General features: G+C 55.1%; 13 protein-coding genes and 1 non-coding gene across 14 annotated transcripts; 5 read left to right on the top strand and 9 right to left on the bottom strand.

The window, feature by feature from the left end:
- Positions 1-306: 306 nt before the first annotated feature.
- PHSY_001260 (glutamate synthase) lies at positions 307-1,365 on the bottom strand (the record flags this gene model as incomplete). Its single annotated transcript, XM_012331892.1, has 1 exon — positions 307-1,365. The coding sequence occupies one exon, from the start codon at positions 1,363-1,365 to the stop codon at positions 307-309; it is 1,059 nt and encodes a 352-aa protein (XP_012187282.1).
- A 1,784-nt stretch (positions 1,366-3,149) lies between these two features.
- PHSY_001259 (hypothetical protein) lies at positions 3,150-4,724 on the top strand (the record flags this gene model as incomplete). The annotated part of the gene is made up of 1 exon (XM_012331891.1): positions 3,150-4,724. The coding sequence occupies one exon, from the start codon at positions 3,150-3,152 to the stop codon at positions 4,722-4,724; it is 1,575 nt and encodes a 524-aa protein (XP_012187281.1).
- A 140-nt stretch (positions 4,725-4,864) lies between these two features.
- PHSY_001258 (hypothetical protein) lies at positions 4,865-6,118 on the bottom strand (the record flags this gene model as incomplete). The annotated part of the gene is made up of 1 exon (XM_012331890.1): positions 4,865-6,118. One exon carries the CDS (start codon positions 6,116-6,118, stop codon positions 4,865-4,867), a length of 1,254 nt encoding a protein of 417 aa, XP_012187280.1.
- Positions 6,119-8,052: 1,934 nt separating this feature from the next.
- PHSY_001257 (C-5 sterol desaturase) lies at positions 8,053-9,252 on the top strand (the record flags this gene model as incomplete). Its single annotated transcript, XM_012331889.1, has 1 exon — positions 8,053-9,252. The coding sequence occupies one exon, from the start codon at positions 8,053-8,055 to the stop codon at positions 9,250-9,252; it is 1,200 nt and encodes a 399-aa protein (XP_012187279.1).
- Positions 9,253-9,490: 238 nt separating this feature from the next.
- On the bottom strand, positions 9,491-10,609 carry PHSY_001256 (transport protein; the record flags this gene model as incomplete). Its single annotated transcript, XM_012331888.1, has 1 exon — positions 9,491-10,609. One exon carries the CDS (start codon positions 10,607-10,609, stop codon positions 9,491-9,493), a length of 1,119 nt encoding a protein of 372 aa, XP_012187278.1.
- A 364-nt stretch (positions 10,610-10,973) lies between these two features.
- Positions 10,974-12,044, bottom strand: PHSY_001255 (hypothetical protein; the record flags this gene model as incomplete). The annotated part of the gene is made up of 1 exon (XM_012331887.1): positions 10,974-12,044. One exon carries the CDS (start codon positions 12,042-12,044, stop codon positions 10,974-10,976), a length of 1,071 nt encoding a protein of 356 aa, XP_012187277.1.
- A 346-nt stretch (positions 12,045-12,390) lies between these two features.
- On the bottom strand, positions 12,391-12,504 carry PHSY_007583. Its single transcript has one exon. It is a non-coding gene; the product is annotated as a tRNA-Trp (tRNA).
- A 274-nt stretch (positions 12,505-12,778) lies between these two features.
- PHSY_001254 (hypothetical protein) lies at positions 12,779-14,962 on the top strand (the record flags this gene model as incomplete). Its single annotated transcript, XM_012331886.1, has 2 exons — positions 12,779-12,862; positions 13,310-14,962. 2 exons carry the CDS (start codon positions 12,779-12,781, stop codon positions 14,960-14,962), a joined length of 1,737 nt encoding a protein of 578 aa, XP_012187276.1.
- A 219-nt stretch (positions 14,963-15,181) lies between these two features.
- On the bottom strand, positions 15,182-16,753 carry PHSY_001253 (part of actin cytoskeleton-regulatory complex; the record flags this gene model as incomplete). The annotated part of the gene is made up of 2 exons (XM_012331885.1): positions 15,182-16,511; positions 16,593-16,753. 2 exons carry the CDS (start codon positions 16,751-16,753, stop codon positions 15,182-15,184), a joined length of 1,491 nt encoding a protein of 496 aa, XP_012187275.1.
- Positions 16,754-17,678: 925 nt separating this feature from the next.
- On the bottom strand, positions 17,679-17,900 carry PHSY_001252 (hypothetical protein; the record flags this gene model as incomplete). Its single annotated transcript, XM_012331884.1, has 1 exon — positions 17,679-17,900. One exon carries the CDS (start codon positions 17,898-17,900, stop codon positions 17,679-17,681), a length of 222 nt encoding a protein of 73 aa, XP_012187274.1.
- A 93-nt stretch (positions 17,901-17,993) lies between these two features.
- PHSY_001251 (hsp88-like protein) lies at positions 17,994-18,950 on the top strand (the record flags this gene model as incomplete). The annotated part of the gene is made up of 1 exon (XM_012331883.1): positions 17,994-18,950. The coding sequence occupies one exon, from the start codon at positions 17,994-17,996 to the stop codon at positions 18,948-18,950; it is 957 nt and encodes a 318-aa protein (XP_012187273.1).
- Positions 18,951-19,310: 360 nt separating this feature from the next.
- On the bottom strand, positions 19,311-20,450 carry PHSY_001250 (cell division control protein; the record flags this gene model as incomplete). The annotated part of the gene is made up of 1 exon (XM_012331882.1): positions 19,311-20,450. The coding sequence occupies one exon, from the start codon at positions 20,448-20,450 to the stop codon at positions 19,311-19,313; it is 1,140 nt and encodes a 379-aa protein (XP_012187272.1).
- Positions 20,451-22,654: 2,204 nt separating this feature from the next.
- Positions 22,655-22,921, bottom strand: PHSY_001249 (diphthamide biosynthesis protein; the record flags this gene model as incomplete). Its single annotated transcript, XM_012331881.1, has 1 exon — positions 22,655-22,921. The coding sequence occupies one exon, from the start codon at positions 22,919-22,921 to the stop codon at positions 22,655-22,657; it is 267 nt and encodes an 88-aa protein (XP_012187271.1).
- Positions 22,922-23,449: 528 nt separating this feature from the next.
- Positions 23,450-24,376, top strand: PHSY_001248 (likely GTP-binding protein; the record flags this gene model as incomplete). The annotated part of the gene is made up of 1 exon (XM_012331880.1): positions 23,450-24,376. The coding sequence occupies one exon, from the start codon at positions 23,450-23,452 to the stop codon at positions 24,374-24,376; it is 927 nt and encodes a 308-aa protein (XP_012187270.1).
- Positions 24,377-24,635: the final 259 nt, after the last annotated feature.

Here is a 24,635-nt window from a genome sequence, read left to right as displayed (position 1 = left end):
GATCGAGGACAGTCTAGACACTGCTCCCGGCTTTGGACCCGTCCAGCCATATCCGCGGGGCAATGAAGAAACGTCTCCACCACGGTTGCATCCCAACAGGCACGCAACAGCTCAGCCATCAAGATTCATTCAGACACCTGACGATGGAAGATTTGACAGCAAAGCACCTTTGCTTGACGTGCGCAAACGATAATCAATTGTGCTGATAATTGCGTCCCTCTAAAAGTCTATATGGACAATGCCAGTGGTATAATAGTCTATGTGTACAAAGCCGTTGGTATAATGGATCATATCCTGCCCAATCGCTTACACCGACTGAGACGTGAAATTAGAACCGAGGTTCTTCATGCTTGCGAGCCAAGCTGCTAGTGCACTATCCGTCGACGAACCAGGTGTATCACGAATGAAGACACCGTGAGCTTGTCCGCTGACGGAGAAGGTTTTTGCCATGTTACCTGCGGTGTTGGTGATGTTGATGAAGTACTGCTTGATGAGGGCGGCGAAATCCGACAAAGAGGTACCCATGTAGTAAGGGAGGAAGTCGTCGACGGTGTACGAGATGGCCGCGAATCTGCTGCGCGGGTTGGCCTGTGCGAGAGCGGGAACGATCGAGTTGAACTGGCCCTGGACGCAATCCGGACAGCTGTTTCCTGAAGGTTGATACAGGTTCCAGCTCGGTATGGCGTCGAGGAATCCGGGGACGCCCTCACACGAGTCGGCGACGAGATGCACCGTTGCGGACGGCCAAGCCTGTCGGACAGCGACGTAGTTGATCACGGCGCCATAGCAACCAGCGCTGCTTCCTGCAACGTAAATGTTTTCAATCCAAGGAACCGAGCTCGAAGCCAGTGAAACGATGCTTTGGAAATTGGTGTAGCCCTTGTGGTAGATCGGGCGCGGGGCGTTCGGGTACGTGATGACGTTGTTCCCACCGTGAATGTCACCCGTGCAGTAGGGTACGAAGAGCATGTGAGAGTTGGCCCACGGGTTGTTCCTGGAAGGATCGCGTGTGGTCATGAGGATCTGCGATTCCAGAGCTGGCCTCGCGTAGTTCTGGAACGTGTAGTTGGTGTAGCCGTTGAGATTCCACGCGGTGGGGTTGTAGAAGCACGTGTTGGCATCTCTACACGCTCCTCCCGAGTCGAACCAGATGAGGAGGTCTTTGGTGTTGTAGTCGGCGTGCGCGTTGTAGGCAATGCCGGTCGAGCTTCCATCGGCACATTGGGTGCCGCTCACGTCCTGCCAGACCCACGTGTCGAACGCTGCTGGCTGGAAAGCCTGACGCTTCTTCAACGGGCTCGCTGATGTGTAGGTAGCTGCAGCTGCAAGCAGCACGAAGGATGCTGTGGAGAGTGCGACGCGCATCGTGAGTTCTACGCTTCTGGCGAATCGTGCCGGGTGCAGAGCAGGGTTCTGCGTTGAGAAGGAATGGTGCGAAGATAAAGGTCGAAGTGGGGATAGCACAAGCTATTGTTCCTCAGAGGGCTGCGAGTATATGTACATGTTCAGACTGGGCGAAGAAAGCAATTGCCGAGAGAAGAAGGATAAGGACGAGGATGCTGATAACCGCGCAAGGAGAGCAAGCAAGGAGGCTTCGGCGAAGACGTACAATGCGAGGGCTCTGCCGCAGGGAATATCATCCGGGGATAGTGCGAATCCGCCTGCTCATCTCGCAGCCACGAAAAGCAGCGGAAGAAGCTCCATGCATCTCGGGATGCACGGCTTGGTACCCAATCGTACGTTGTTCCTGAGGACCTCGGTTCTCTTGCTAAGCGACGACGACTTGGCCGAGAGGAAATGGGACGATCACGACTCTCACGCTTCCCGTGTCAGGAAAAGAGTGCCTGACAACCGATTGCACGACGCGCAGCCCGACTTCTGCTGCACACTACGGGGTACATTAGCTGCCGAATCACATGGAGTCACTGTCTGGACTAATCACGACACGTTGCTGAGGTCCACGGGGAAAGGAACGGGCAGGAACGGATCTGCGGAGTTTGAAAAGCAATCAGGCGGAAAATCACTTCAAAGGAAAGAGAGTAGGTTTGCTGATGCCACGCCGAGCCGCAGTTTTCCTTGCCAACAAGGGTGGCGGTAGCGAAGACTTCCCGAAGGATTGGCAAAGCATGCACGATGAGCGATCAGCAGAGCAATGTCTCACTTTGCTCTGTCGGGACCTGTTTATGCACCCCATGGCCTTACGCTGCAGCCGTGTTGCCACCAATCAAGTTTGGATCGAAGCTGTAGCGGTCGAGTCAACGGGTGAGCAGAACGTCAGCAGATTCACATGGCTTCGACCGACGTGATTGAGCGGGACATCTCGAAAGCGAACGCGATCGACTTCGACCGGCTAGCATAGCACTGCCAGGACGAGACAACTAAACGGAGAGATCGCGCGCAAATCATCGGCCAATCCAAGGCAGGAAGAACGGTACGATGCAGGTCATCTGGCAACGGAAAAACTCAGCGAAACAACTCTGTTTGTTGGATCGGGACCGGCGTCCCGGGATCACGACCTCAGAGAACGAGGCTTGATGCTTCTAGCAGTGGTTATCGCCTTCAGAAGTCATGATGTTGTACGAGACGCAGATGATCTGTTGATGTTGGCGCTAAAGTGGAAGGATCTGCGCTTCGGCTTCCCTACGGAGCAACAGGCGAGACGCCACGTCCATCTAAGGGGAGACCCATCCAGGGAACAACCAAGCCGCAAGACCCTCACTGAGTGCGAGATGACCCCCTCAGCTGCCCCGAATCCCATCCTCGCTGCTTGATCTGTACCTTTGTCGATCTTGATGCTCACCTTGAACGTTGTTCGCCCATTTTCAAGCGTCTCAGTTGCTAGGCTATCGCGCAGCATCGTCCAGCCTTGATACGATTGCATGATGGCGAGTAAAAAAGATTCTGATGTTAGACTGAATGGTTTGAAATGCTTATGTCATGATTTATAGTCAAGCTATGCGAAGAGCTCAATTTTTTGGTTAGGGCGTGCAGCTCTGTCAAGAAAAATTGGCAAAAGTGGAATTTTTGACCAAACTCGCTCGTTGCTCTTGCTTGTGTTGCTCTTGCCGAACCACTCCCTCCGCACAACTATCTCCCTCATCGTCAACAAACAGCCCCGACAGGCGCCATCAGCGGCAGTCAGGTCAAGGATGGCAAAAGCAGATTCTCCTGCCAAGGATGCCAAGAGGAAGTCCAAGCCCTCGGACGCTTCCGCCTCGCCAAAGAAGTCCAAGAAGGCTTCTTCTTCGTCGGATGTAGCAGCCACGTCGTCTGCGTCCACGTCGAAATCCAAGAGCAAAGCTGGAAAGGGTCAAGCCACGCTCAAGATCGATGCATCCAAAGCAGGTTTCAAGGAGTTGAGCAAGTCCGGTGCAGCGTTCGCTTCGTTCGCCGACTACAAGCCCGCTCCGTCTACCAAATTCAGCCTCTACCGCGCCGACGGTCTGCCCGACGAGACTGGCGCATCCTTCAACCACGTCGATGAAAGGCTCTTGCTTGCAGGCGAGACCGACACGATGGCGTACGTCGGCAACAACTTCGAATTTGGCAGCAGCTCCGAAGTTCGAGGATACACGGGCGAATACATGGTCGGCGTGTACGACCCGTCGAGCAGCTCGGTGACGCTCCGAGCTGTGCCCACGTTCCAGGTGGCAAGATCTATCAAGGCCAACAGCTCGCTCTCTTCCATCTCGAGTACGCGCACGTTCGCCGACTACGGAGCGATGACAGCCGCACGAAGGGCCCTCGGAGATGCGTTCGGTAACCGCAAGCAGAAGGCCAACGCTCGAAACCAGGACCGTATGAAGGTCGACACCGCCAACATGGAAGTGATTCTCGACGACTTTACCGGAGGCATCCAGGACAACCTCGCATCGCTTCCGTCGTTGGACGAGGTGCTCGCTTCCTCCACTTCATCTCGACCCATGCCTCCCGCCAACCTGGACGCCAAGCACCCCGCCGAAGCTTATCGCATCACGGATCTGATCCCCTCGGACATCTTCAAGTCGCTGCCGATACAGAAGCTCATCGACAGCGTGGGCGATCACGAGGCGCTCAAGGAGCTCGTGCCTTATTCGAAGGAGTTTCCCGCTTGGATCTGGTCGCGGTTGGTGGACAACTTGCAGCGCAGTTCGCATCTTTCGGGTGCAAGCGCTGGAAAGAAGCACACCACTTTCGACGACGATGACGACGACGACGAAGCTGTCGAGGCTGCCACTGGTGGCAATGCTGGTGATGACGATGTCATGATGATGCCAGCTCTCGGCGCCACCGAGGACAAGGAGGACGCCAAGGACAAGGTGCGCATCGCCTACTACATGTCTCTGCTATGGTACATCCAGAGCCGACCCAAATCCGTCTCCCAAAAGGGCAAACTCATCAGCAGTCTCAAGCTCGACGGCGAAGACGCCAACAAGCGAATCGTCAAGGCCATCCTCACCACGTTCACCGAGACGCCGGCCAACTCGGATCGTGCCGTCATGTCAGCGTTCCACCAGACCAAGGTGCTGGCGTACATGTGTGCGCTCGCGTTGCATCTGGACAATTTCTCGGTGGACCACGACAAGCTGGCCCGCAACTGCAACATCCCCCCCGCCACGTTGCGGGAGTTGTTCAGGACCTTGGGTTGCACCAGCTCGGTGGTCGGCGGCGAGAAGAGGATGGTGCTCAAGACGCCGTTTACGCTGCCTCAGCCGAGAAAAGGGAAGGCCGGTGGACGAAAGTGATGGTGTGATATTTGTTTGATGCAATGCATTGTAAATCAGAAGAAAGCTCTGTGCTGAAAAGGCTGGTGTGCGAGAGTGTTGAGGTGGGTTCAACGGGGGTATCTGACGAATGTGCAGGGTAAGGGAGAGAGGGTCTGTGATTATGACTGAGACTCGAGAGAGGCGGTAAAGGTGGTCCAGAAGGGATGTGTTTTCCATTCTGGTCCCATCGGCTTGGCGACTGTTCCGCGGGCGAAGTGGGTCGGCCTCGTGTGGCCGTCCTTGTCTTGGCCGGCAGGTGATTGTGATGCGTCCTTCTCGAGATACCAGATGGTGTCGACACCGGCGTCGATGAGATACTCCTTCAGTCTGAGATAGTTCAACCCGACCGCATGGACACCGTGCGAATCGTCGGATAGACAAAGTCGACCTTGCAAGCTCTGAATCAGATCCAACACCTCTCTTGCAGGATACGAGGTATTCCACCCTTTCCTGAAAGACGCAGCGTTGCATTCGAACAGTGCACCGTATTCGACGGCATAGCGTACGTTTCGCTCCACCTTGCTCCAGATCTGCTTCTCGCCTCGAATCTTCAATGAAGGTGTGAAGAGGCGAAAGAGGTCAAAGTGGCCGATGACCTCGGGTTTGAGGCGATGAAGCACTTCGAGTTGATCGTCGAGGTACTGGTCGATGAGTTGCAGATGCGCAGCGTGGGTGGAAGAGGAAGAGAAACTGGAGACGGACCTGTCGAACGTTTCGCGGTCAAAGTCGATGGGGATAGAATGTGTGTGATGCAACGATCCGACGATGTAGTCCACCACCCCTTTGCCGATCATCTCCGGCTTGGTCTCTGGTGTGCTTCCCAACACCTCGGTAAGGTAGTCCAACGTTCCGGGGCTGGTGATGTTTTCCGTCTCGCACCCGACCAACACGTGCAGACCCTTGTTCGTGTACTCCGCTTGCAAGCGTCTCGCTTCCTTCAAGTATGCGCTGAATGTGGTGCGGAGCGCAGCGGGGGTGATGTTCGCCGATACTTCCTCGGGATAGAGCTCGGTGAAGTTTGCACGTGGGACATGCTCGCTGAGGTGGAAGTGGGTGAAACCGAGATCGTGGGCTTGTTGCAGGACGGAAGCGAGGGAGTCTCTCGCGTGAGAGCAGAATTGACCGCTGTGAGAGTGGTGAGAGTGCGGCATGTCGGGGCAAGGGGGAGTTAGAGGTGTTGGTAGACGAGGCGGACGTTGGTGATTCCGAAGATCAGCAAGATGGAACGAAGGACCCTGAGGCTGCTCAAGAAGAAGTGGAGAACGAAGATCTCGGAGTCCAGTTCTTCCATACGACCCGATTTGAAACAATCGGGAGATACAATTCGCGTTATTGCCGCCGGCAGATGCTCGACCTTTATCAGATTTCGCCATTTCTCATCTCGGCCAACGCTTTTTCACTGCCCGGCTTCTGTCTTGCGACGCACGCTTACCGTGAGTCGAATGCCGTCGACGGCGTTCATCTTTGGCATCGAATTCGGGCTCGGAGCCACTCCATCTTGCGCGCCCGTGTGTCTATACTGCTATTCTCGATCGTCATTAAGAACTGCCTGTGCTCGACATGACTCTCTCGACCGTTCGGATGACAGAAAGACGATTATGGGCCTTCTCTTTCGTTTCGGCGAATTGCGCGGTCTTTGTTGGTACAAAGCCGGATGCCTGCGATGCACAGGCCAACACTTGAGTTGCGTCTTTTCGAGAGAAGGGAAAGCCGAAACTGGAGTTGGTCAAGCAGCACATTTCGGCGATGCAAATTCTGCACCCACTGCTCCTGCTTAGGGAAAGCCGAGTTGTAGTGCGAAGACGGCAAACACGCGCTCGAAATTGATAATTTTCAAAGTCGGGGCGACGATCATTTCGTGTGTTCAAGACACATCACTCCTCGACGAATTTCTCGCAAAAACAAGGTTTCTTGGGGCAAATTGGGAGAGGCGAGAGGTGTTTTGAAAATCTTCCAGGTGAGGTGGGGGAAAGAAGCTTGCAGACCCTGTGCGTGGCGACGAGCGCGTGCTCAGATGAGGCGCAGGGTCAGAGTCGCTCGGATGCAAAATTGAAAACTCGCGCTCTGTTTGGACGTGAAGTTTATTTCAACTGAAATCGAGAAAATTGAACTCAGTTCGAAAAGATAGAGAGAGATGAAACGACCAGAATCACCAGATTTTGGCTGTGGGCGCCGCGTCCTCTGACGATCCGCCGTGGTGGTAGATAGGGCCTGATTCTTTTCTACGCCTTTTCATTTCGGTGTGGGTTGGAAGCAAAGAAGATCTCTCGCCTGCAGTCGTGCTTGAAGAGCGCGTCTGGCATTCGGTCGGTCGTTGCATCTCCTTACAGCGCGACACGGCACAGCACGGCAGCCCATCACACCATACGAGAGAGTCAAGCGCTTGATATTGTCGTCCGGCAAAGTCGTTCCGTGGCAATGCATCTCACTATGAAGGCTTTGCAGTGGCTGTAAGTCCACGACGCACCAGCGACGCAACGTAAAAAAGACAGGTGACAACGCAGCGCATGTCGACGCAAAGCGTGACAAGTCAGGCCATCTGAGCTGCATCATGACTTGCTTGGCAGCCTGAATCCTGAGCCTGCTAATGGTAGGAGTCGGACGAGGCGCAAGCAAAGCTCAAGCAGCAGCAGCAACAGCACCTCGTGCTTGTCGAGCATGTGTCTCGCTCGAGAGAGTGCTGAGTGCGTTGCGGTGCGGTGCGTTGCGTTCGGCTTTCGCGCCACCGTCGAAACCTTTTCTTTTTTTTTTGGCGAGTCTGGCTGGCTTCTGGTCTGGCGTGGCTTTAACGTTGGCGCTGCTGGTTGTTTCCAAGGTTTATCCTCTTAGCCTTCCGACCTTCTCTACTCACCACCTTCCAACCACACATCCTTCTTTTCCCCTACTTGTCGACGGCGCCGCTCCTTGATTAGCGATACCTCTCCACCTGTGACACCGTCATCACACCTCCTCTTTGGTCGATATATTTGTTCGTCTGACGTCTCATAGACACGTCCTTGCCACACCTTCAGATCCATCTCACGACATTGGTTTTACGGCCCCGATCTGGTGGCGCCGAATATAGGCTCGTCCTCGCAAAAGCTCTCTCTTACTCTCTGCACACGCATTCGATCGCTCGACGGCTTCATCATCCATTCGTTCGGATCGGATCTCTCATCGGCGCCTCGCTCCCACTATCTCATTTGAGCGGCATCATCAACACGTCCCGCTCCCATTGCCTTGATACAGCGGCGTTCTAGAATTCCCGCCCCAAGAAAGCCAAAGGATTGCAACCACTCTCCCACCGACGCCACATTTCATCTTCAAGATGGATCTCGTCCTCGAGATTGCCGACACGTACGCGCTCGACAAGATCTGGGCAGCAGCTTGGCCCGCCTTGCCACGCTCTCTCGACCCTTCCACACTGGCATCAGCAGCCTCCACCTCCTCAGTTTCAAGCAGCAACTTCACCTCCCTTCTCGGTCTGTCTTCCGACGCGGCAACATGGGCTGCATCCGCTAGCACCTCGGCGCTATCGCCCTCCAACTGGTTCGCCAACACCGTGCTCAAGGATGCCGTCGCCTCCTCTCTGAGCGGCAACAACGTCGACTGGTCCGCGCTCAAACATGTCTCGGCGTTGCCAAGGGACAACATCATCCGTCAGACTGTGTCTCTGCTCATCCTGACCTACATCGGCATCCTCGTGCTCTACTTTTCCTTTGCTGGTCTTTCGTACAAGTACATCTTCAACAAGGAAATGGAGAAGCACCCGCGTTTCCTCAAGAATCAGGTGCAGCTCGAGATCAAAGCTTCCATGGACGCCTTCCTCCCACTCGACTTTCTGACCGTGCCATGGTTCGTGATGGAAGTCCGTGGTCACAGCAAGCTCTACAACAACATCTCCGACTACGGTTGGGGCTACGCCGCCCTCTCTATCCCTCTTTTCCTCGTCTTTACCGACTTCCTCATCTACTGGGTGCACAGGATCGAGCACCACCCGAGACTGTACAAGCACATCCACAAGCCGCACCACAAGTGGCTCGTGCCCACGCCTTTTGCCAGTCACGCCTTCCACCCTCTCGATGGATACGTGCAGTCGTTGCCCTACCACATCTTCCCCTTCGTCTTCCCGCTTCACCGCGTGGTGTCGATCTGCCTGTTCGTGTTTGTCAATCTGTGGTCGATCCTGATCCACGACTCGGATATGATCTGCAACTCGCCACTGGAAAAGATCATCAACGGACCATCGCATCACACGCTGCATCATCTGTTCTTCACATGCAACTACGGTCAGTACTTTACCTTCTGCGATCGTGCAGGTGGATCGTACCGTGCACCCAAGATGGAGGATGATCCATTGTTGGCGGTGGTCGCGGCCGAGGAGAAGGAGAAGCTCGCGGCCAAGAAGAAGCAGCAGGCTGAGGCGGTGGCCAAGAAGGTCGAGGAGTTGGGTTCGTCGGCCGAGTCGGATAGCAGCAGTGGTGACGAGGGTGTGGTCATCAAGAAGGAGTCTAGGAAGAACAAGTAGAGCCTCGTTGCGTGCGACGAGAAGAAGGAGAGAAACCACATATACCTGGATTATCCGGCGTCTTTTCCTGGACAGCAAGTTGAACGTCATCTTCCCTCAAACCATCTGCTCCGGTCACGAGGTGGGATCACAATGTAAATACACATCTGCGGCACACGCACACACACACTTGCACTTCGCACCTAATGGATCATACGTTTTTGCCAAAAGATACTGCACACATACTGATTGAGCATTTCTACAACCCTTTGTTGAACTCGACCCTATCTATCGGGTTTCCATGTTGATCTCTGAGGTTGTGGAATTTCGGTTCTAGGGATTTCGGGTTGGCGGTGGCGACCTGGGGGAAAGTAGCGATTGCGGGGGGTAGGAAGATGAGGAGCGAGGTTCCGATCATGGCGAGGTCTACGGCGCGGGTGAGGGGACCGGAGGTGGGGATGAGCTTGGCGCGTTGTAGGGCACGCAATGCGAGCGGGGGTAGGATCAAGGTGGGGATGTTGGTGAGGACGCGCGAGGCGGCGGTCATCGAGACGGCGCGCGTGCCGGCGATGGACGAATCGCCTATGTGGGTACGAGTGCCTGTGGAAGGGTCGGTGATGTAGATGCCGATGCCGTCTTTGATCTCCTTCCAGCGCATGCACGAGATGTTGACGATACCGGCGGATGCGACCGACACAAAGGGGACCAAGCTGGTGAGCACGGATTTGATCCCCGGTGAAACGCGAAGTTTGGGTACCCCGCGCGACATGCCGACGGCGATCCCGACGGCAGAAGTGGTGGCGGCAGCGTACGCGATGCCGACCTCCTTCATGTTCATGGGGACGGATTTGTTGGCATTGGAGTAGTTGACGGCGACATTGAGGGACTGGTTGATCCACTGCCAGAAGATGATCGAGGCGAGCGAGGGGTTGGGCATGAGCATCCCACCGACGACAAGCAGGTTGGTGGGCACAAACGCGGCCATTCGGAACGGCAGCAGGATCACCTCGCCAGTGTCGGGGTGCACGGAGGAGTCGACGAGCTGCTTGGCCTTGTAGTACTTTGCCGCTTCGGACTGAGGCACAAGAAAGCTGCCCGTGGTGCGGTTCGTGGGGAAGCGTGATTCGTACGACCAGACGAGCTCCTGGGCTGCGCGAAGCTCGGCATTGGAAGCGAGCAGCGTGAGGGGCGAGGTGACGGTGGCAAAGTGGAGAAGACGGCCTTTGAAGGTGCCGAGATCGTAGCGTGACTTGGTAATGTCGACGAGGGAGGAGGAGGAGGGGGTTTCCGAAGTGGAGTGGATGGTGTAGCGTTGGTGTGCCACGGTGAGCAGCGGCGTGGTCTCAATGGCGCTCGTCGTGGGGGTGGTCGACGCCATTGTGGGAGATGGATGACCACGTCACTCACGAGAAGCTGTGGGCAAGCGCTTCGTAGTGTAGTGATGGTGATGGAATGGAGGCGGGGACGAGAAACGAGGGCAGAACGGCAAAGAGCGGGCTTCAGTGATGGGAAGTGGAACCAACGTCGAAATTGATGAAATCTGACTCGCTTACCCATCACCGTGCGCATATAAGCGCGGCAAAATTACAGGCTTGGAAATTAACACTTGCCCATTGGCACCATGATCGAGACATGATCGTCCTTCCAGCCTCGCAGCCTCACCATGGTCGATCCAGATTCGCTCAGACGCAGTCGACCAACGACCACACTCTCGGCATTGCAGGGGCAATTGTGTATTGCGTCTAATGCGAGGCCCACAAGTGCGTCTCCGAGTCCCAAGCGGTGCTAGCCACCAAGCCCTCTTGAAACAACCCCCAGGCCACTCCCACGACAAACTCTGTGTGCGTATCGTGTATCTTCCTCATCGCTGCTGCCCCTCCTCCTCCACCTAGCTGCGGTTGTTGCTGACCAGCACCTTGCAGCCCACTCATGGCGGCGGCATCGGTATCCCAGATCCTCGCTGTCATGTCGTAGCTCGCACTTGCCAACATCTGAGCTGAATGGGGTGAATACGCTACCTTGCGAATGGCGTACTCGTGTCCCAAGATAGCTGCTGTCGGTGTACCCATTTGCAACGGTGTTACTCCGCTACCAGGTTGTGGTGCTGCTGCGCTCCTGAGATCCCACGTCTTGATCACTCGATCCGTGCTTCCCGTGGCGATCGTCATTGGCCTGTACTTGTTCCAATCCAAACACAGCACTTCTCCACCCACGGGTATCGTCACACTGGCCTGTGCCCCGGCTGCTTGCTGCCGGAGATCGAACAACCTCAAATGACCGTCGCCGCACGCCGTCGCCAACAGATCCGGATTGTGGGGTGAAAAGGCACACGCGTACACGCAACCGGTATGACCCGTCGTGATAGCCATGACACTGGATGGTCTTTCTGGATGCCATATCCTGACACTCGCATCCCAACTCGAGCTCGCAAAGATGTCCTTTTTGATGTTGTTCCAGTCCACGCAGAACACCTCGCGATTGTGTTCGGCCCAGTTTCGTATCGGATGGTCTTGCAGCGCACAATCCCACAGCTTGATCGATCCGTCGCCGGATGCGGTGACCAGTTGGTTCTCGTGCGATTCGGAAAAGGCAACATCGTACAGACCGTCTTGCGTGTCGAACACCTTTTCGATCTGGAGAGAGGATGCGTTGGGGGAGAGCGAGAGGATGTGGAGGCGACCGTTGCCGACCAGACCGTAGTTGGCGGAGGAGGCGACGGCGAGTCGGTGCGAGAAGAAGGGTGACCAGGCGAGACCGTAGCCGGCGAACCCGGGGGTGCGAATCCGCGCTAGTGGCGGTTGCGGTGGGTACATGATGTGGGTATGACGACGAGAGAGTCCCTGCCTAATTGACGACTCGGCCAGGAATTTGCTAGTCGCTAGTCTGATGAGCTAGGTGTCTGCGTCACGATCGTGTCGTTTCCTGTCGATACCTGAGGCCCTATGCGATGCGACGATAGATGCAAACGCGATGAGTATGTTGAGAGATGAGAGACGGAGATGGTGTTGAGAAGAAATGCGAATCAGACTGGAGTACGTGCACAAAGACGACAGCCGGATGCTCAGGCCTTCCGGATAGCCGAGCGGTCTCGTCAACCCCCCCGCAATTCACACACTAACCCTCCACTACTACTCGCAGCAAAAAGCAAAAAAGGATATTTGGTCGAACTGGGATTCGAACCCAGGATATACTGGAGGTGTTGCCATAACGTGGCCAAGAAATCAAACTTTCGCGTTCTTGAAGCCAGCCCCATAACCACTCGGGCATTCGACCGGGAGTGTTGGAGTGCGCTACCAATGCGTTCATAATATGGACAAGTACATAGAATACCTGTCTGCCAATCGACCTCTGCTCGAGGATCAACCTGTTCTGGCTATCAAGCGGTTTCAGCCGGAGAGACAGTGCAGGACTGCACAGGATGGATTGGTGGTTAGTTTTGCATCCTTCCGACGGCACAGCTGGGAAAAGCCAAGCCAAGCCAGGACAGTGGGACACATACAAAAAACGCCGGCGGAACTGATTTTTTTCCCCCTTTGTCTCGGAGCGAATGTCGTCAATCGGAAAGCAGTGCCACGATTTTTATTCCTGGCTCTTGCTCTGCGATGATGGGCTCAGCTTCTTCCAAAAGAATGTGCGTGTGGGGGTGAGCAAGAAGCGTTCAGCATGCCGGCACGAAATCAGCTCATGTTTGGTCTCGTCGATGGATAGGTAGGTGCCTTTGAGGAATGCTAACTTTAACGAATTAAAACGCCGGTCTGAGCGGGCGACTCTTTGGCGGAATTTCAATTCGGTCAGATAAGTGATTGTTGTGTGTGGGTTTATGACTTAGCGCCGTTCTGTGAGTGTGTGTGATGCAAATGCCGTGGATCCGCTCGAGCCCACACTTATTCCACCGGAATATGGTCCGCGGCGTCAAGCAGCAAAGAAAGGGCTAAGCAGCGATTTGTGCAAGGCTCAGAACCAGATCTCAGAGCTGGGGTTCGGCTGTCAAAAGATCCCTAGCTCCGTTGCGATGTTCACATTTATAATCAGACCCGCGTCCCCGCTTCTCGCTCTCTGACACCATCTCCTCCTCTAGACAACCAGTGGAGAGAGACCCATCGCAACCATGGCATCCTCACGCATCTTCTCCATCTCATCCGAGTCGACCTTCATCTCCTCGCCCATCTTCTGGACCGTCGCTGCCATCCTCGCCTCGATCCTCATCTACAACCTCTTCCTCCCACCCGCCTCGCTCCACCGTTCATCCCCCGTCAAGCCGTACCGCCTCTCGCTGCTCCCCGGTCTCGGTCCGCTGACGCTCTACTCCCAGCGCAACACCTTCCTCCGCAAGGCATTCGGCGACCCCGAGACCTGGCACACCTCTCCACCCAAGCAGAATGGTCTTCGTCTCAACTCCCGCGGCCACGTCATGACCATCGTCAACGACGTCTCTGCCGACGCAAAGACGTTCTTCAACGATCGAGGTCTCGACTTTAACCAGGGCTACGAGGTCATGTTTGCCGGGGTCCCGCAGCTGCCCGCTTGGATCGCGCCTACTCCGCCTGCCGAGGATGCCGGTATCGACGGGTTTGTGATGAATCTCAAACAGGCGATTGGCGGCCAGAGGTTGACGGAGACCATCCCGGACATCGTTCGTATCATCGTCGAAAACTTCAAAACCTACCCGAGCGAAGGTGGTGAGTTGGATGTGCACAAGACCATCTACCCGTTGGTCTTCCAGATCAGCGTTCTGCTCATCGGGTTGCAGGAACACGCGCGCGACATCAACACCGTCAAGGCGCTCGAAACTCCCTTTTGGGAGTTCGCCGATAACACCGGATTCATGGCTACGCACTTCCCACTGCTGCCGTGGCCGTCGACGGTGAAAAAGTGGATCGGAGCGATCAAGATGTCCACCGAGATCCGTAAGACTCTCGAGAAGCGAAAGAAGGAGGGTAGGAGGGAGAACGATCACGTTCAGGAGATGATCGATCGCGGGGCGTCTACCAAGTCCATCGAGGATTTCGTCATGGGTGGGTTGTTTGCTGCGATCATTAACTCGACCGGTGTCGCGGCGTACGGTTTGATTTTCCTCTGTTCCAACCCAGAGTTGCGGGATGAAGTTCGTAACGAAATGGATGAAGTCTTCCGTCGATCAGCGGAGGAGCGAGGTGACGACTACGACTCCCTTTCCCTCACGGAGAAGCTCTCGCGCGTCCCCCTGAGCGTCTGGGAAACCGACTTCCCCACCTACCAAACCGTCCTTGACGAAACCCTCCGCCTCCTCCTCATCTCCCTCATCTTCCGTCGCAAACTCCTCACCCCCTCGAAAGTCACCCAAACCACCACGCACATCTCCTCCGACGTCATCCGCAACCGCGAATTCGTATCCTTCTGGCTAGCCGCCGCCCACCGCAACAGCAACATCTACTCCGACCCCCTCAAATTCGACCCCACCCGCTTCGCTAGAGGTGAAGGCAAAGGTGATGGAGAATTCGTCCCCTGGGGTGCAGGAAGACACATCTGTCTGGGGATGAGGTTTGCAAAGCTCGAGATCAAGGCGGTTCACGCCGCGTTCTTGTTCAACTTCCCAGATACAAGGTCCGTCAGTCCGCAAGATGGGAAGGCGTTCTCCAGCGACGACGTTCCTCTGCCTGATCAGGAAAGCGAACACAGAAGGTACCCGACAAAACCCGTCGTGCTCAAGTATGGAACCAACCATGTCAGCAAGCTGCCTGCCAACGAATGAACACACGACTCGACACTTCCACATGTCTCGGCTCCTTACCTCGTCAGCACACCCGCACGTTCAGCTCTTAATTCAAATGCTTCGACTCAGACCTTCCCTGTGACATCGTGACGCTCCCCATGAGATGTTTCAATGATATGATTGCATTCGAAAAGTGTAACGTGACGGAATAGAAAGCAGGTCGAACGTAACGAAAAGGACACCGCAAAGCCTCGACACTCAAACCTTGAAGAACGGATTGTTGTCGCCACCAGCACCACCCTGCTGACTCGCACCCGCACCACCGTTGCTCGACGTGTTGGCGTTGAAGTTCATGCCGGTCTTTTGAGCACGCATCTGGTTGTACTGCGCCATGTTGGGTCCCATCCTCATGTCACCCGTGTTACCAAACGTATCGACGCCATCGCCGAGCGCGAGCAAGCGGTTCAGCTCGCTGTACTTGCCGTCATCGTTGACCTTTGCACGCACAGGGCGATTCTGCTGAGGCTGAGGCATTGGCTGCGGCGCAGGCTGCGGTGCTGGCTGCGCCGCCGGAGGGGTGGGTTCAGACGAAAACAGATCTCCCACAGGCACGTTGTGCTGAGGTTGCTGCTGAGGTTGCTGCTGCTGACCAGACTGCAACCACGGATTGTTGGATCCGAACGACGTCTGCTGAGGTTGGAGCGGCTGCTGTTGCTGGGTCATCATGTTCTGATACTGAACCGCGGCTTGCTGAAGCTCGAGTTGTCGCTGATACTCGGCCTGTTGCTGCTGCATGTACTGCTGCTGCATAAGTTCCTGCTGCTGCAGTTGATTCTGAAGGAAAGGGTTGTAGCCGGTGGGTTGCATCTGCATGTATGGGTTGAATGAAGTATACTGTGGCTGGACGCCGTAGTTCTGCGAGCCAGAAGTATCGACGAGGGGGTTGCCGAAGAAATCAACCTGCTGGTTCTGGGTATAAGCGTTGGGGCCATCCAGGTTGATCGAGTCGTCAAAGAGGGCGTTCTTGTTGGCCTCCTCGAGCGCCTTGATACGTTCCTCCTCCTCCTTCTTGGAAAGGGCGAGCGCACGCTGCAGCTCGTCTTCGTCCTTTGCTTCGGCGCGGATGCGATCCTGCTCCTGCTGCGCCATGCGCTTGGACTCTTCGATGGCACGTCGAAGTTCGTCGTCCTCGTTGGTGTTGGGTCGACGACGGTTCCTGTCCTGCTCTTCACGTCTCCTTCTCCTCTCGTCGTCGTCGTCGTCTGGGCCGTTGGACATGCGATCACGCATGTGCGAGCGCGAACGGCGCTCGTCGCGCAGACGTGCCTCGTCCTGGAGCAGGTTGGTGATGTCCTTGGCCTTCTGTCGAACATTGGCACCCTGATCCTTGCCCACCTCGTCGATGTACTGGAACTCCTTGAGTGTCTTGACAATGTAGATGTTGTCGCGGAAGTAGATGACGACATTTTCGGAGCCGGCGTGGAGTAGGTAGTCGAGAAGGGTGAGCGACTTGAAGACGTGCCTCCAGTTCTTGCCCTTGTCGTTGAGACGCTTGTCGAGGATCTCCATCATTTCAATGAACTCGTTTCTGTGGGGTCAGGACGCAAAGGGAATGACAGTGATTAGTATCATACTACCGAAGAGAAGATGAATGCGGCTCGGCACGTACTGGTTGTAAGAGAGCTGCGCAAGCTCGTTCATCTGGGTGCCACTTGGGCCCCAGGGATCGTTGGATGTGGCATCACGGACCTTGACTTGCACGTCTGAGTAGCCCTTGATGTAGTTCTTGCCAACGCGCACGGCGGATTTCGAGATGTTTTGGAGCGACATGATTGGTCACTTTCAGAGACTTGGAGAGGGTATGAACACGGGATGCGAAGATCGGACGCGCCGGTGAACTTGGGTTGGATGCGGATCGCTTTTCGGTGCGGAGATGTCAGGCTATTGGATGCAGACGGCGACTGAGCCGAGGGAGCAAGAGAGAGGATGCGCGAAAGTTTGTTTTGGGCAAGAACGACCGTTGATGTGTGCAAGCGTGCGTGCGAATGCGAAAGATGAGGAGCCGGCGAGTATCAAGGGCGCGCTCGGTGAGATGAAGTGGAGGCTCTGCGACTGACGTTGTTCGATCGAGCAGGGTATCGAAGGAGAACGGAAGCTGAGGATGTGCTGCTCGGATGCAATGGATGTAAGACGAGTGGATGCACGTTTTAGCGAGAGCGCAGATCAAGGTTGATGGTACGAGGCCGAGATGGGAGTCAGGAGTGAACCTAGAGCATGAGCGGAATGAGACGATGTTGGCTCAGTGAGTGAGCGGGACGTGACGCTGTGACGCTGCGAAGCGCTTTCTTGGCTTGCGCATCAGCGATGCATGAGCCAATGCGCCGTCTCTCTCTCTCTCTGCCGTCACGCTTTGACTTTAGTGCGCGTGTGTCGGCTGTAATCTCGGTGAGACAGGATTCTGAGGCTGCAGATCGAGTCTCGTACCGCCATGGAGACGCTGACATTTTTGATTATTTTTCTCAGAAATCGGAGGGCAGCAGGAGAAACAGCACTCGAAAGAGGCAGTGCAACGCGTGGTCAGCTCACCCTTCCCTCGGCCAACGACTGTGACTGCGCCAGCGCGTGGCTCTTTTTCTTCTTCTCGACAGCTGTTCGGCAAGGCTGTTCCGACCCTCCACAGCGACATGAGTCCCCCACTCAGCGCCAGACTGAGCAGCTACTGCGCCTCGTGGCTGCGCAGCGCAGAACGTCAACTTCATTTGTTCTGCCAGACGCTCCGCTCAAAGCTTTCGATGTGGTCTCCTTTCCGCTTTTCATATCTACTTGAAGCTGTCACCTTGTCCACTTCTGGGCACTTCACTCGTCTGCGCAGCGATGTCTCGGCTGAGTCCTGCTGTTCCGTGAGCAAGAATGTAGAGCGTATAAATGGGCCTTGTTTGTGCTCGTGAGCTTCCGAAAGCTTCCCGTCGTCATCCATCGCTCGTTGAGGCAGCTGCTCCACGCAACCAAACACTCATACGCACTCACACACACACATACACAATCACTCTCTATCCTGTTGCCGCTTAGGATGTTCATCATCAACCTCGGTGGCTCACATGTCCCTGATGTCTCCGCCATCACTGACTCGATTCCGCCCCCCAGTGCTGCAGAGAGGGCGCAATTCGATGTCGCCAAAGAAACCGAGGTTCTGTACGGCGTTTATCTAGAACTCACACGTAAAAGTCAAAGCGAAGGTATCCCTGAAGCTGCAAGCTTGGGCAGGCTGTTCGCCAAGACAACCTGGCGCTGGTGGACCATGACCGGCGGCTGGGAGAACGTCGACAAGCGCATTTCTGGCAAGTACGATCCCCTTTTTATCGTCTTCGTTGGAGCCGCTCATTCCATGCTTTCCGGTATGAAAGCTGTCGCGCTGGAAAGGAAGCAAAAAGATACACAGAAGAATGACCCTGCCAATTCGGGATCGATTTTCGGACCTTCTCATCAGCCTCGTGACAACCAACGTCCCTTTGACAAGGTCGGAGCTACCCGTGCGCTCTTTCAAGTGGCTCAGCACATCAACAGCAGTCCGGACTCAGAGTCTGCTGTAGCGAAGGCTTTGTTCGAGCATCTCGCCGGTGTCTGGTGGTATGAGACCGGCGGTCCGGCTCGCATCCACAAGGACGTCCTTGCGTCTTTCCCCGGCTGGTTCGTTGGCAAGCTCAGCACGTCCCGACCTCAGCAGAATGCCTCGCGTCTAGCACCAAAGGATTCGCTCCAGTTTGACGTCGACAAGGAGACGCGCTCCCTCTTCGAAATGGCCAAGAAGCGACTCCCGAGGGCTCCACTGGGAATGGAGGTCGTCTTCTATGATTTCGGACTCGACCGCGAATTCACATGCGCTATCTTGCGTTGGTTCGACAACACCGGCGGTTGGAAAAACGTCGACAAGGCCATCCGCGACCAGTACCCTAAGTGGTTCGTAGACTACATCGCTAACATAGCCAAACTTGCGCCTGCCGCCAAGAAACTTGCCTCTCAATTTTAGAACAAGTGCATCGTCACGCAGTCGAACTCCTCTGCACAGATGACCTTCATCTAGCTTTGTCGTTGTCTCTCCCAAACGCCTTGACAAATGTTCTTTCTCTTTTGTAGTCTTGCCCTTCGTCTGATCTTTTTTCCCTTCTCCTCTCAAATAAGTTCAGCCAGTCATCTTACGAAGCACCTCCGTGATTCACTCCTCGTCCCTCAATGCTCAACTTGTATCCGATTCACTCTCCCAGTCACCATAGTCACACTGTTCACGCTATCTGTCACACCACCCTTTCAATCTGCTAGCCTGATTGAAGTTACAACATAGCACCGTGAAAACACAGCGGCGATGCACTCATCTCGCTCTGCCCATCGATCAACGACGCTGCGATCCGCGACCGTACCCGTTCTGCAACGCATCCAGTTCAGCCTCGAGCGCCTTGACCGTGCTATGGGCAGTCTCGAGATCCTTGTTCAACCTGTCCCTCTCTGCGATCAGGTGCTGTTCCCACTGTCGGAACCTCGCCTCTTCCAGCTTGACCTGCTCGGTGAAGCGCTTTCTCAACATCTCCTCCTCCTCCTTGAACTTGGGGTTGTCCAACTTCTTCACCTTGGGTTCGCCGAACTTCCTCGTCTCCATCTGCGCCTGACGGTAGTTCTCGTAGTGCAGCTCTTCGGTGGTGTTGATCAGGTCCAGCATGTGGGTTCGGATGAGCAGCGAACGGAGTTTCTTGAAATCGCAGTGGTCTTCATTTTCGACTTCGGCCACACCCCAGAGGTACTCGCGTCCCTTGACTACGCGGCCGTCGGCAGCACGCACGTCGTCAGTGGAACCGATGATGGAGAAGGGCATGGCGTTCATGAGGAGCTTGGCGTGGTCGGCGGATGCGGCGTCGTCGACTTCGACGGGTGGAGAGTAGACGCGGATGTTCTGCGTGGTGATGGCTTCTCGAATGCGCTGCTTGAACAGGTTGAGATCGGTCTGCGTCAGAGTGTCGGCTTTGGCGACAACGGGGATGAGGTTGACGCGCGTTCCGAGACGCTTCATGGTCTCGATGTCGAGCGGCTTGAGGGTGTGACCGGTGGGTCGAATGAAGTAGAGACAAGCGTGAACGCGGAGGTCGGTCTTCTCGCGTCGCTCGGGTTGCTGCTCCTGACGCATGTACAGCTCGTGTTGGTCGTCGATAAAGTCAACGATGGGGGTCCAGGAGTCGCGGTTGTTGACGTAGTCTCCGAAGCCGGGCGTGTCGATGACGGTGAGCTTGACCTTGAACTGCTTCTCTTCGAGCTCGGCTTTGATGATGTCGATCTCGACAGTCTTGTCCAGCTGCTTGGTGTGTCGTCGCGTGTGGTCCTTGCCAGTGGCAAGCTCGGTGCTGAAGAGCGTGTTGATGAGCGTGGTCTTGCCAACACCAGATTCACCGACCACCATGAGGGTAAAGTGACCGCCAGCTTTGGCCACGATCTTGTGACGCTGGTTGGGTAGGTTGGCAATGCCAATGCCGTTGGTAGCCATCTTTGCGCGTGTGTCTGCGTACGCGAGTACCGGTTGGAGGTTGATAAGATGGGAATTGGCGGGAATCAGATCAAGTTGTGTGAGATGAGCCGAAGAAGCTTGACCTTCTGACGGGTAGCGCAAAGGCAGAAAAGATTGTTGATCGGCGTCGCAACGAAGCGGAGGCGAGGAGGTGATGGTGATCAAAGAACAACTCCAGCAACCTGACAATGTGCGTGTGTGTGCGCATCTTTCCTTCTTTCTCGCTGTCACAAACGCACGCACAAACGCACACACACACACGCACGCACGCACCGCTTCGCACCCTTGCTTCTCGTCCGTCCGTGCGTGTTTCACTTGTCTGTCTGACACAAAGACACACGCTCCCACGACCGCGCTTAGGTTTTCTGTCAAATACAATTTCGAATACATTTTTCGAATGAGTGAACCTCGTGAAATGAATTCATAAAGGCTGCCAGGCGCCTGGAAGTTAATTATCCCCTCCTCCAGAGCTTGCTCGCCATGCTTGATGGCTCACACCAGGCATTGCTGGACTCTGCACAATACACTATTCTGACGAGAAGGTCAAGCGCAACGTAGACATGCTGAGCGCTGACAGACATGCGGTACGAGTCCTTGTAATTGGTACAATCAAACACAACGAGGAATCGTCGCCGGTCGATGGAAAAGGTGTGAATACAGAGAGTTGCTAATTAGATGCGATGGTGGTAGTACAGAGATGCAATGCAGGAGCGAGAAGAATGATACTTCCAGTTGATCGCCTGGAGAGGCTCATCAAGAGTAGAGCTGCAGACGAAAAGCCAGGGATCATAAGGAAGAGAGAGCCAGCGTTAGCACTCTTACGCTTTTGATCGTGCTTCGAGAATGTCGTTGACTGATGATAAGAAGGGCTCAGTTGGTGATGCATGTTTTGAGCAAAGCGATCTCAGCCCCGCCACTGCGTAGGCTCACAGCTCGGTAGAAAAGAGTATGGGATATACGTTCATCAAAGCCCAGACCGCGTGTCAATCCCCAAAGCCGATCTCGATGGCTCAAGATCGGAAGAGAGGGCGTTGATCGCAAGTCCGTTCGGAACGTCGTTGAAAGGTGGTCGGTGGGCCGAGGGACACTTACGATTGGAAGCAGAGATGCTGGTACGTGACCGTGAAATTGAGTTCGAAGATCGCTTGGTTGTGATCAACAGGATTGCTGCTGTCCAGAATGGGACGATTACGAAAGAGTGGTACGTCAGCGCACTTATTCCGTTTCGTTATTTGGTGTCGGCGAGGAAACATCGCTCAAGATGGAAGGGGAGGTCATAGAGAAGATTATAATACATCTACGGACGGTCGGGGCTGCAACACACCTCTCCGACCCTGCAATCCCAACTGACACCGCCGGCAAGAGAGACAGCACGAAGGCTTCACACCGTCACCGCCGACTCGATGTCTTTCGCATGCCGCCGAAGCGAGTTAATCGTCATCGAGTCAGGCAGCGCTAGCGGCCTAAACGTACCTAAACGTCCTCCTGCCAACGGCGCAGCCAGAAGAGAGGGGCCGAAGAGCTGGAGCTTGAAGCGAGAATAGCATCCCATCAACTTCTCCGAAGGGAAGGACAAGACGCCAAAGATCTCGCTGAATCCAGGCTACGGCAGACACCCCACCCCCTCAGAGAATGGATAAACTAGTTTTAATCATAAAGAGGCGCCCAGCACGGCGTGCAGGTTGCGGCAAGGACGGGGATTGATACTAACCTGGCGTCGCATGGATTGAAACCTAAGCAGCCTGCGGAAATATGCGTAATGATCTGCGAGCGACGAAATGGTCAGAGAATCGTCAAAATCAGCAACGCTGCCTGGCTGATAGTATTACCGGAGGACGGGCCTCCTGAGAGCAAAGGCGAATAGGCAAGGCGAAGTGCTGATGAGAGATTGTCCTTGAGACCGATGACTCCTACTTCGAATCGGATTAAGAGGCGCTAAATCCGATCCAAGTGTCATAAAAAGTATTTTGGTATGGTATATGTTGTCCACAAGAGATTGCGAAGTCTCTTTTCGGAAGCAGAACTGAATAGTTAATTTTAATCCTTCGGGAGTTGGTCGCGTGTTGTCGGAGACCTGTCCTCGTTGCTTTCCGCCATTGCCTCTCGTCTTTGCTCTGATTTGCCAGTTTTGATGGGGTGCATTCGAACACTTACTGGGAGTCCGCGGACAGTAGTACGATCGATCACGCAGCTGCAGCAACCGTCTGGCTGGCCACGTCGATCGTGTTGACTGGCGCTTCGTCGTCGTCGTCTTCGAAATCGATGGGATCGAACACGACTCGAATGATCAACGAGCAGCTCGGACATCGTGCCACATCTTCTGCCTCCTTGAGCTGCTGACGAGTGATTTCGAATCGGTCGCCGCAGGGGCAAGGGTAGTGGAAGAGGTCCTTCTCCTCATCGTAGGACATGTCCTCCAGCTCGATCTCGTCGTAGTACGAGACCGGCATGATGCGGTGGTTGTTGCGTTCGAGGTCGCCACCTGTGCACCGGGCGGTGTTGTATGAGATTGACGAGGTGGGTGGTCCAGTGGAGAGACCAGCTCCCAGTCGAACAGTTCAGGTGCTGGTCCGGTATGGTCTCCAAGAGAGGAGAGTGCTGACGTAGCGAGTAAGAGTGCGTGGTGGCCGTCTCGTGCTTGACGGAGAGAGGCCGGGTATATTGAATCGATGGATTGGACGAGAAGGAAGAGTGCCAAGCGGCAAGCAAGTTCAAAATCTGTCCTCGAAGAAAGCTTTCTCTTGACTGCTGCGGCCAGAAATTTTCTGTTTCCAGGCCAAAGGACGGAAAAAAGACCGTTCAAGATCACACGACGTCCTTTCGTGCGAGAAGCAGATCAGCTTGAACAGTGTTAGAACGACTGTAACAACAGCAGTCTGGCCTCCACATCAGGCTTTCATGCTAGTTTTTGAGTCGTCTCGGCCTGCGACCCAAAAATAAGCAGCAGCCTAGCTCGCTCACATGCATCTGATACTGAAATGCGCAGCATCCGCCTGGATGCTTATGGTCGTGTCTGGCTTGCACTCTTCCATTATTACGACCATCATCACGTACCGCCCGAAGTCGCCTGCTCGAAGCTCGCATTCTGGATCACTGGATTGTCGCAATCGCACCCTCCGGCAGTGTCAGGACTTCCACAGGACCAGCTTCGTTCTCAACTCGCAGCGATTCACCGTACTGGCCAACCTCGGCCTGCATCCACAATGTCGTCCTCCAGCGACGTACCAACGCTCAAAATCCTTCTCATCGGAGCATCCGCGGTCGGGAAGTCCTCGCTCCTTCTTCGGTTCACAGACGATGAATTCCTTTCGCCTGAAGAGACGACCGCCACCATCGGTGTCGACTACCGCATCAAAGGTATCGAGGTCGGAGGCAAACGCTTCAAACTGTCCATATGGGACACTGCCGGTCAAGAGCGATTCCGAACACTCACGTCCAGCTACTACCGCGGCGCTCAAGGCGTCATCATCACATACGACGTCACGCAACGAGACACCTTCGACGCCCTGCCAACCTGGTTCAGCGAACTCGAAACCTTCACAACCAGCCAAGATGTGGTCAAGGTCATCGTCGGAAACAAAGTTGACAAGGAGTACTCGAGGGTGGTGACCACTAAGGAGGGAGAGGAGTTTGCGGCAAAGATGGGATGTCTGTTTGTCGAGTGCAGTGCGAAGAAAGGTGTGGGGGTGAATGGCGCTTTCGATGAACTGGTGAATCGGATCGTTTCGACGCCGAGCTTGTGGCAGAAGACAGCGCCCGGGGAGAGGAGGCCAGGAGATAGGATGCCGGGGGGCGTACCAGCGGCACATGCGGCGGATAGCAGTAGAGGCAACATCTCATTGACTGACCCCAGTGGAGTTGTAGGGTATGGGATGGGCGTTGCGAGAGACAGCTGCAATTGCTGAGCTAGCGAGCGTCACAGCTTGACAGACTCTTTATGGATCGTCATCAATTACTTCGATAGGAATCGCGTCAACCTCTGAGGTCTAATCCCCTCTTCTGCCCCGTCGCTATGCACTCACCTGTAACCCCCGCACACATGTCCATAGTCATCGCACTTTTATCTTATACCAACCGTCGCTTGTCTAATCACAACATCTTTCTCAATCAGACTGTGCTGCTTCGTCGTCTGTCCATCTCAATCCTACCACTCAGCAACAGCCT

The sequence above is a fragment of the Pseudozyma hubeiensis genome (assembly GCF_000403515.1).
Source record: "Pseudozyma hubeiensis SY62 DNA, scaffold: PHS15, whole genome shotgun sequence".
Taxonomy (NCBI): domain Eukaryota; kingdom Fungi; phylum Basidiomycota; class Ustilaginomycetes; order Ustilaginales; family Ustilaginaceae; genus Pseudozyma; species Pseudozyma hubeiensis.
Note: the sequence above shows the minus strand (reverse complement) of the source record. Positions and strands in the feature narration are given on the sequence as shown.